Below are 10,587 nucleotides of genomic sequence, written 5' to 3'. Positions count from 1 at the left end.
ATTCTACTTTACGGTGCAGTATATCCAGTGGGTTCTTCAGTCATTACGTCCTTTTGGGTGTCGGGGAGAGGTTGGGTGGGGGTCACGGTAATAAACCATTTGGTGTCCTCCCTCTCGGGCCAAAGCAGAGTGAGCAAAAAAGCCAATGTCAGTCGAGCTCTGCAGCAGCCGTGCTTTAATAGACCCCTAAAGAGGTCAACATTCGTTGGAGGGGAGCTGCTTTCACAAAGTGACTGTAGAAAGTCAATAGAGAGGATAGAACGAAGACGGCCTCTTTGTCCAGGGGAAATAATGCGATCTGCCATGATTCATCGCTCCTACCGCAAACATTACCTAGTATTACAGAGATTACTCTGCTGAAAAACACTGGACTGGCCTGGCTCAGCTCCACGCGTTTGTGATCTGGCAGGGTGGTGGTGTATAAATTTATTTGAGATGAGATGCTGGAAGCAAGCCAGGAGTCTGACAGGAGGAGTTAAACGGATCCATGATCAAACCAGGGCAACCGGTGGCAAAAAGAAACAGCTGGTGTCCAGCCACTGAAACGCCAACAAGCTCCAATCTCTTTGCTCAATGCAAGCGACGTCTTTCAGAAAACTGACCAGGCTTAATCATGCTAATGCTTCGGGAAGCCCCGGCTGCTTTTGATATGAGGGAATACCTTCGAAGGTGTTTGGTAGCGCAGCATTGATAAACATCAACGGAAGAACAATCAGAAGCATGAAGAGAACATGTCAGCGAGAGATTTACTCTAACGGGGTGCTGTCGTCTAATCTCGCAAAGTGCTTAATGTTCTGTTGTTTTATTAACTTCATAATCCATCAGCGTGCGTGAGATCAACCCACGAACGGAGAGGAAAGGTTGCATTGAATCAAAAGTGCAAGCGCAGCACAACAGACAGAGAAACCCTGGGATAAAGGTTTAGGTGTCTTTCAGCAGATCAAGCAGGCGCTGACTTTTGAGTCCGATAGTGCAGCTGAAAAGACATGACATATTGTCAAGTCTTTCTTTAGTCTTTCTTCTTTCTTTATAAATTCTTAAGTTGTAATTTAGATAAATTAACGTGTAAATTTATTGAGGATATTGTAGCTTTTACATAGTGGCTAATAGACGAGGTTAGTTATCTCTGTAGTTATTCTACTTGAAGAAAAAACTGATCACTTTTTATGACTTTCTTCTACTCTTCAAATTGAATAATTTGTTATTACTCCAACTGTTAATTTTTGGTTTTCTCTTGTTATTTTTCACTCCAAAGCAGCGACACCTGGTGTAGCATTCCGTTTGGTCGTAAGATGAGATTATGTTGCCATCAACTAATCTCTTCTGATACGAACGTTTCGCTTTCATGAACGATAATATAAAAAATATTAAAAATAATCTATTACTTGCGTTTTGCACGCACGTAAAAGATCACACGTCCTGTTTGTGAGCTACCACGCTATTTTCTTCTTCAGTGCATCTCTCATGCAAAGTTTAATGACAATAAAGATCATCTGAATCTGAGATTTTTAAAGTTGAGTTAAGCTTGATTGACAGTGCTAAGCCCCTCCCCCTGGCTCCGATTGGTTGTTTTGTGTTTTTCCTCTGACAGCAATAGCAGCTCTGGGAGGTGGAGGACATCAATCTTTTCACAGATTATCTGTCTCATATCATCCTGTCAAGACATGGTAGTAGTTAAAATAAGTATGTGTGAAAAAATTTAATTATAAAAGTTTGATATCGCAGCTTAAATGTTCACCCTGACATGAGAATGCTGTCTGAAATATTTTCCTGTCAAAGTCGAAAGACTCACAGTTGCGGGGTTTCAACCTGCAGAAAGGCAGCGCCAACACACACACACACACACACACCCACCCACCTCCCGCGCACCTACACACACGCGCTCCTGTTACGCACCCACCCAGAGATGCACCGCTGCTGCAAAGCTGCCGCCCGGCAGGAGGTCAAACAGCTGGACACTGCCTCCCGGAGAGGCTGCAGCTCCTGAGGAGGACGGCGACCGGCACCGAGCTCGGAGAGGAGGCTGCCCGTCCGCTGGGGAACGCACGCCGATCCGGAGCTGACTGGTAGGCTCCTGATCACTTTACAGCTGCTGCATTTTGAGCACATTTATATTCTGGATTTAACCCAACCAGCCTCACTTATATTTGTCTTTTTAATCTACTTCAGCTGCATTTTTGTTACATTTTGCAGTAGGGTCTTGTTTAAAAACTCATTTTACTCTGAAACACTTAGAAGCGGCTTGCAAGAGTACTCACATCCTTTCAAGTACTTCTCTATTTTTCAACTCTCCATGAACGTTTATGGTTGTCGTCCTGCTGGCTGCTCTTGACTTTTATAGGCTTTACTTATTTTATTTTATTTTACAACCTTTATCCATCATTCTATCAACTCTTACCAGATTAATTGTCTCTGGTGAGGAAAAGCACCTTCAGGTTATGATGCCGCCAGAAGCAGGTTTCACTGTGATGATGACGTCTCCGCGGTGACCAGAGCACCTTCCTCCTCATTACCTCATAAATCTGTTTCCGAGTTAGAGTACTTTAGCAACTGTTAGTTGTGCTTGATTTTATTCACGGGTATCAGAGTAAATGTGCCAAAAATAAAAATAAAGAATTCCAGGTTTAAAAGTTTTATTTGTGGAAAAAAAAGTTCAAATATGTAGAATTTTCTTTCTACTTCTGTATTAAGGGGGAAGTATTAAGCTTTTTCCAGCCACATGGTGCTGCATATTATATCAAATACGACTTAAAATAAATTTGACTTTGTAATTTAACATCTCAGAATTTGGGCTCTGTCTCTTTAAGAAACTCCTCCTTTTTCTGAAACTCCACCTCCTGGAAATCATCACAACACGGCTCCTTCATAAACCGTTTAGCGTTTTACCAGCGTTTCACTGAGATGTAGCTCCTATAATAAACCCAGCAGGTGTGCAGTTCCACCAGGTGTTTGCTAATTGTTGCTGGCTAGCCTGAAGGAGCCGAGGAGCTGAGTTGTGACGGAAAGGTGCTCTTTATGGTGGAAACTTTGTCCTTGAAGCCAGAGGTACGTCCACCTAAGCGTTTTGTGCAGGGTTGCCAAGGGAGATTAAAAGATTTCTAAAACATGCATGGAAGAATTAGGGCAACAATCTTTAAAATGTCTTCATATTCTCAGCAGCCAGCAGGGGGCACAACATTCCATATGTCTCCACATGCTGTAAAAACTACAGAAAATCTGTTTGAGAAGAAACAAAGAGATATTTTCACCCCCCTCCCTTTCTATTGCTGCCCTGGGCAATTGCCCATATGAAACCTTTCCGCAAACAGCAGCTGGCTGAAGGGATGTGAGTACTTTTGTGAAGCCCAGGATGTTTTGCCTGGTTATCAGTCGTTTACCTCATTTATATTCTTGTCATTCCTGCCGTGAAATCTTTTCGTTTGACATCCATCATCTCCGTCAGATCTGTTCTCCACACATGCAAACGGGGCAAACGAGGCGCGTGTCTTGGGGTGATTTTATTTGCTCCCTGACCTTCGTTGGTCACAAACGTCCCGTTTAATCTCACAGATTACCCACAGCTTTGTAGTCCAACACAAATCACTTTTTCCAAAGTTCATCAGCTGCATATTGATGAACCCACACCTTATTTAATGGGATGTAATTTCCAAAGAGCATGGTATTATTATGATAATGCTGAACTTTTCTGGCCTCTCCCACCCATTGGAGAAAGACAATATGGTTAGAATTCCCTTTGCTCGACATGGAAAATGAATTACACGTTCATTGTCACCCTTTGTGTTTCTTTCATTTTCAGGTTTCTTCCGGTTGGTGGAGACCAACTCTGAAGTGACAACCATGGATCATCCTGTCAAAACGATTCCCTCTCTCTTCCCAGGGGCAATCGTTGTTCCTTTACTTCTCATTTAAAGAGTATGCAAAGAAGGAATGTCCCGGTAAATCTTGAAAGGACTCACAGGATTTTTGACTCTACAGCTAATGGGGGTTTCTCAAAGGCGCAGAAGCTCCACACGACGTCCTGGCCGAGGTTCTTATTTCTTTGCAGGAACTTTGCTGCTACTTTCTTTTGTCGCAGCGAAGGGTTGCCCGAAGATTTGCCACTGCTCAGACAGGAGCGGCATGGTGGTACAGTGCACCTCGCGCAACCTGGAGGACATCCCGGCCAACCTGCCGAGGGACACTGTTGTCCTCTTGCTGTCGTCAAACCGGATCAGGCACATCCCGAAGGAGGCCTTCGCAGACCTGCAGCGCCTCAGGGAGCTGGATTTATCGCACAACTTGCTCGAAAGCGTGGACGACGACTCCTTCCTGGGAGTTTTGGACAGCCTGCGGACCTTGGATCTTTCCAATAACCAGCTCAGCGGACTCCCAAGGGGAACCTTCACCAAGCTGCACGCCCGGATCCGCCTCTCCAACAACCCCTGGCACTGCGAGTGCTCCCTCCAGGAGGTCTTAAGGGAACTGAGGATGGATCCGGAGACGGTCAACGAGGTCAGCTGCCACACATCCGTGCAGGAGGAGTACGTGGGACAGCCGGTGATCCAGGTCTTGGACTCGGGCATCAACTTTTGCAATTTCCACCATAAAACAACGGATGTGGCCATGTTCGTAGCAATGTTCTGCTGGTTCTTCATGGTAACGGCTTACATTGTCTATTATATCAAACACAACCAGGAGGATGCCAGGAGGCACATGGAGTACCTAAAGTCGTTGCCCAGTATGTCCCATATCAGCAAGGACTACGACACGGCCAGCAGTGTGTTTTAGAGGCGGAGCATAAAAATGCTTTTCTGTAGAGTTATGTACTTGGGATGCACAAATTCACTACACTTCACAAGATTGATCCAACTAAATAACTTATTTGTTGCACATTTCAAATTTGAGTATTAGAACGAGACAATGTGAATAAAAAGAAAAAGTAGTGTTTGTGAAGTAGGCTACAAGTCCACATAATGCAACAAGATAGAGAAATGTGAGAACAAATTAGAAACAAAGTCAATCACATCTTTCAGCCTAGAAAGGGTCAGTCAGCCATTTCTGAGTGTCCAGAGTTGTAGTGAATGTTTTTATCTGTAAGATCTCCAAACAGTTGTCAACAAAAGGTAGCAAAAACAGGTATTTGATGTAGAGCGCTGCTGGTTTTTTAACAAAGATTTAATTGGTTTGGAGAGCTTTTACTTTAGTTCAATGAAGATATTATTTCAAAACTGCTTCTTGTAGCTGCTCAGGTATCGTTAATATTAAAATATCTTATAGAAGAAATCTGGGAAGGAATAATGAAGACATAAGTGCAGATATCATCCTGAACTTTGAATACAAAGGCGGGAAAATACAGAATTAGCTGTTTGACAGACTCACTGTAGTCTGTGTTCACCCACGCATAAATACTAACAGTATATTAAGTGTAAGAGTTTGCAAACTGAACGACAATTGAAGATGAAGTTGAAGTCACACTTTCCAGTCGAATGCCTACTGGCTGGCTTTAGACGGGAGAAACTTTAGTCACTTTTGGAAATAAAAACGATAAAATGCTCGTACTAAAATTTGGTCGTTGTTTCTTTGGTTGGAGATAATAATCTGATTCACAAGTTTAAATTTGTGGCCGTTTGCTAATTCACACAGGGTCAAAATTCTGAATACAATTGTACAAATATGTCCATGTACCTCCCATTGATATCTGTTACCAAGTGGCACTGTAAGCTTATGCCTTTTGAGCCCATCAACAAACGTTACGAATGAACGAATATTGACTCACCCTTTCTCAATAGAGTTCCATGCAAAGACTTGGCTTGACCATAAGTTGCTTCTTCACCATTAGCACATTGAGCAGCACATACACAGGGTTGATTGACAGTGCTAAGATCCTCCCTCTGGTAATAGTGGTACTGGAAAGAGGTGAAAGAGTTTTTAAAAATTTCAGATTATTTGTCTCATATTACACTGTCACAACATAATGAGAGTTTTCACAAAAGAAAAACTTTTTTTTTTTTTTTGCAGAATTTCAACCAGGTGAAGCTAAAACTACTTGAGGATTTCTAGGTAGAACATATTTAAAGAAGAGGGCGCTTTTTTGTCTTGCAAAACGACAGTTCTTGCTCTGGGTATATTGTTTATGCAGGAAATGTACTGTTTAGAGTCTATACTCCAGTTTACAATTATTAGATTACGGAATGTTTTAACTGGCTCGTCACGATTCATCAAATCAATTGTTTCAACCTCGATTTCGAATGAACGTGACAAATTCAGAAAGAATCTCACACAGAACAAATTGGTCAGACACGCACTCTGTGTTGTCAAAAATTAACATTAAAAAAAGAACGAAAGCAGCATTTTTGTGACATCTCTTCTCATAAGTGGCAAAGAGGGCAGCAGGTCAGAAGCGCGTCGAGCACCACCACAGTAATATATTCAGCTGCATTTGTTTAAGAACGTAGGGCGAGACCTCATTCGCCTCAAAGCCGACACGGAGCCCGGTCGGGCCGTAAAGTCGCAAATGCAGGAGCTGAGATTCGGATGGACAAAGGCTCATCTGTTTCAGGGGCAGGGTGATTATACAGCAACAAAAACCCTGAACAGAGTCTGCGTTACAATCTAATCAGCGAGGGATCTTTGACAAACTGGGACAGCAAATGTGCGCGTGGCATATATTCTGATCGTGTTATTTTAGGACAATTAAGCCGTTTTCAACATTAATCACGCTCAGAGGTTTTCTTACCTCAAGACAGTAAAATAAGGATATATTTTAACAAAACATTCAAGGATCTTTTTATTTCCACGTCATGAAATAAGGAAATTGTCACAAGAACAAATTCAGAATGATTTAATATCTTGAAACAGTGACTTAGTGAAACTCATCAACTCAAAATTGCAATTATGAAATCAGGAAAGCACATTTCGAGGCGTTCTTTTCAAGTCACAAATATTCTAAAATTTTATTCGATGAGCGCTGCACAGCTGGGCACTTCATTCCTCCCGATTTCACTGGGCCAAATATGGAAGCCATGCGTCTTCAAAAATACACATGTGGATGAATATTAGTATCTGTCCCACAGTCTTAAAATAGCAATCTTCCACCAACAGTGTGAGTCCATAAATCTAATGAGTCATTGAGAAGGGCATTGCAAGGATGGTAGACTTGGTATCTCATTTATATAATACTTTAATTACATGATTTATCCATTTATGCCATCTCCCTGGTGGCCTGAGTATTATATATGCCTGCCAGAGGCTCACATGTTGTATAATATCAATAGATTTCTGACCTAGTGGTTGCTAGAGTAAACCTTTGAGCTGTCCCACGGTAATAATTAAAGCCTGCATTACTTAAAAGTCCCGAAGACTGCAGTCGACATCATAATCAAGTGAATAATTGGCAGCGACAGCGGAGCTGCTCGTCGTCTCGTCATTAGTTTCCACCGCGACAAGCTTTGCAATGTTAAAACGATCGACTTGGAATTGAAGCGAAATATTGGAAGCCGCTTAGATAGTAGCAGTTATTCTCTTTGCTTTTAGAACCGGATCTCTACGGACCTGCCACTGATACTCGACCAAGAATTTGATCAATAGCAGTTCCGATGCAGGCATTAATATCGGATCGGTGCATCGCCGGTTCCCGATACTCTGGCGACCAGAACTGTAGTTTTACCAACTGTACCTATTAGTGTAAAGGAAGAGTTTCACTATATCCAGATGCCAAGAAAAGCCGCCTTGTCTGGTGTAATAATGTGAACCACATCTTCCTATTTAGCCGGTGTGCTTGATGTTCACTTCGCCACGTTCAGCCGAGCAAAAGCGGAATTTCTTTCCTCTCTCTTGGCCGTTTGAGAATGTTTGCAGAATACCTAACGCTGCTCCGGTCGCCCTTTTGTCTCCGTGTGCGTACAGTGACCTTCGGCTTAAATAGGAAATGCCAGGCGGTGGAGGTTTATGCCTCGTCGTTTCAGTTTCTCTCGTCATCGCCTTCAAGGTGAATCTATCTGGGGACAGCTCAGGTGTTGTGGATGTATCTAAAAAAAATAAAATAAATACATAAAAAACTAACTACATTGTAACGCGTGCAGTCAGTGAACCGCTCCACAGAGTGAAGGCACCATGAGAACTCTGTTGCGATACATTTTGTCAATTTTGTGGAATTACATTAAAGTGGCGAATGATCATAAGCGCCTGTCACATGTCTCTTAAAATTGCCTCTAATTTATTAATTTATTATAAACCAACGTCATACTTCCAATGCTGGATTTTAAAGCTGAACATCTGCCCGGCTGACACAAATTGCTGTGTGTGTGTGTGTGTGTGTGTGTGTGTGTGTGTGTGTGTGTGTGTGTGTGTGTGTGTGTGTGTGTGTGTGCGTGCGTGCGTGTGTGTGTGTGTGTTCAGAACACGCACCAAGGTTACCAGAGAAGAAGCCCGAGTTTATTTAAATCATCGAGCTTTGGCAATTTACACACAGTCAAGAGTCAAACTTCACCTTTAGAGGTGACGTCTGAGGCACGGAGCTGTCTTTTTATACATCACTGTGTCAAGGATGAGATATCTGCAGCAAAAATGTTTATGCAGAGATATCCTTCAACTCCAACCTCTATTTTGTTTGGGGTTTTTTTGCGCGTTTTTGCAACGTGCTTGCCCACTTTAAGGTAATTATTATAATAATAATTATTATTATTATTAAAATAATGTGATTATTGTAGAGTTAGAGTCAAAGATGTCACCGATGTTGCGTCTAAACGTCTTTAATGTTGAACATAAGAGCAACACATTCAGAGTGCAGAACAGAATGTCGTCAGCTCTAAAACGTCACTTCCCGTTCTACTCCAACGTAACCTTACGCATCAAATGTTGAAATTTTAGTGCTTTTTTTTTGTCTTTCAAATATTTCCAAAGTTGCTTTGTAGTAGTTCAACTATATTCCTCATTACACATCCTTTTCGACAATGCCACAATATATATTTGTTTGTTGCTCAAATGAGCCTTGAGATACGAACATGAAACAGGAGTAAATATTAAATATAGAGCTAAATTTTAAAAAAAACGATAAAAAAAGTGTCGAACTTTCTCACGACACCGTCACTTCCGGGTTCCGTTGACGAGGCCCGTTAGAGCGCTATGGCGGGCCAGATCTGGCCCCGCGGGGGGCCTTGAACTTGACAGTTCATTTATAATGACTTTTCATTAAAAAAAAAGCACTTCTTTACGGTGCTCTCTGCTCTTATTAATCCCAATAATTTCCACTTACCCGTCCATTCTTGAGTCGCGAGCTCGTGGCTGCTTGGTGACGTCGCCGTCTTCTGACTACAAGACAGACGAGGGGCACCGCGTCATAAAAATATTAAAGTGACATGGATTCATGGATTTGGCTGAACAAGTCGGGTCAAGCGAAAGTTTAATTTACCCGTTTCGTCGTCCTCATTCAACGTCACTAATAGCGAGTTATAGTTTTTTTGCTTGTTTGTTTGGTTGTTTTGGTGAAAACGTTGCCAGCGCTACGTTACTCTAATATGACCTTTGAATTCATATTTATGTTCCTGATACGACTCGGGTCTATTGCCGCGCGGTAAAAGTTGTGACTCTCTCCTACGGAGGCCTTTGAGGGTCACGGTAACTTTTGCGTTCCCTCGCAATGCGCTTGATGCAATATTTACTGCTATATTTTGTATTTCGTCGCGATGATGTCAATTTAAAATTTGAAACGTACACACATTTAAAGAGTCTCAAGTGAGAACGTGTTTATTATTAACTATTTGTTGCAAAAAAAAAAAAAAAACCAAAAAAACCCCTGAAATAATCAGATTGAATTGGGTATATCTGTAGGGTTTTTTTTATTATTATTATTTTTGTATAGCTAATTTTTGGGGATTTGGATTTCCTTGCAGACAAACCAGAGATCCTTTTTTACCAACTTGGAGCACCCCAGGGCCATGTGTTTGGTCCTCACTAATTGTTTTTTTTTTTGAGCCTCTGTAAATAAAAATGCCAATTTTGTGTCTCATCCTGTGGATAATCACACAATACAAATAAAACGTTTAAAAAAAGTCTTTTGTCACCCTGTTGTACTCCAACTCACATGTTTTCACATCTTTGTCATCCACCCATCTATGAAAGACTGACACAGAAAGACTTATAATTTGCATTATGTGCAAGTGTAAAAAAAGAAAATGAATGTATACATAATTCTACAATCCATTTTTGAAGACAGATTTCTCCACGGTTCAGCGTCACCGGATAAAACGACAATTGGATTCGTCACAATGACCAAAAATATGACTTAATTGTCATTTTATGTAACAACTGTGAGATATCATGTTAACGCAACTGTTTATTACCCAATAAAAGGTGTGAAATAGAAGATCTAATTGGATCAACATGAAGTATTTTTTTCAAGACTCCAAACTTCAGCTGAGCTAATTATTGCTCCTTGGGTTCCTGATGTGTGATCAGGAACGTTATTAAGAGTCTTACTTTAGGACAAGTTTATGGGTACACTGATTTATAGGTGCCAGTATTCTTAATTTTGGGAGATCATGTGAAGCTGATCTTATTTACCTCAGCACAGGTCTAAAAATAACCACCATCCTTTTTTGAGGTTTGACT

General features: G+C 41.5%; 1 protein-coding gene across 1 annotated transcript; it reads left to right on the top strand.

Annotated features, from left to right (window-relative positions):
- The first annotated feature begins 3,978 nt into the window (after positions 1–3,978).
- Positions 3,979–4,767, top strand: LOC129378709 (leucine-rich repeat-containing protein 3-like). The gene has a single exon (XM_055059162.1). It carries the CDS (start codon positions 3,979–3,981, stop codon positions 4,765–4,767), a length of 789 nt encoding a protein of 262 aa, XP_054915137.1.
- Positions 4,768–10,587: the final 5,820 nt, after the last annotated feature.

Source organism: Poeciliopsis prolifica, unplaced genomic scaffold, assembly GCF_027474105.1.
Source record: "Poeciliopsis prolifica strain line A6 unplaced genomic scaffold, Auburn_PproV2 SCAFFOLD053, whole genome shotgun sequence".
Classification (NCBI taxonomy): Eukaryota; Metazoa; Chordata; class Actinopteri; order Cyprinodontiformes; family Poeciliidae; genus Poeciliopsis; species Poeciliopsis prolifica.
The sequence above is the reverse complement of the archived record's forward strand: the minus strand, read 5'-3'. Positions and strand labels throughout refer to the sequence as shown.

Bases quoted from the DNA above. Each gene is read 5' to 3' on its own strand.
- LOC129378709 (XM_055059162.1), top strand. From the start codon at position 3,979: ATGGGGGTTTCTCAAAGGCGCAGAAGCTCCACACGACGTCCTGGCCGA.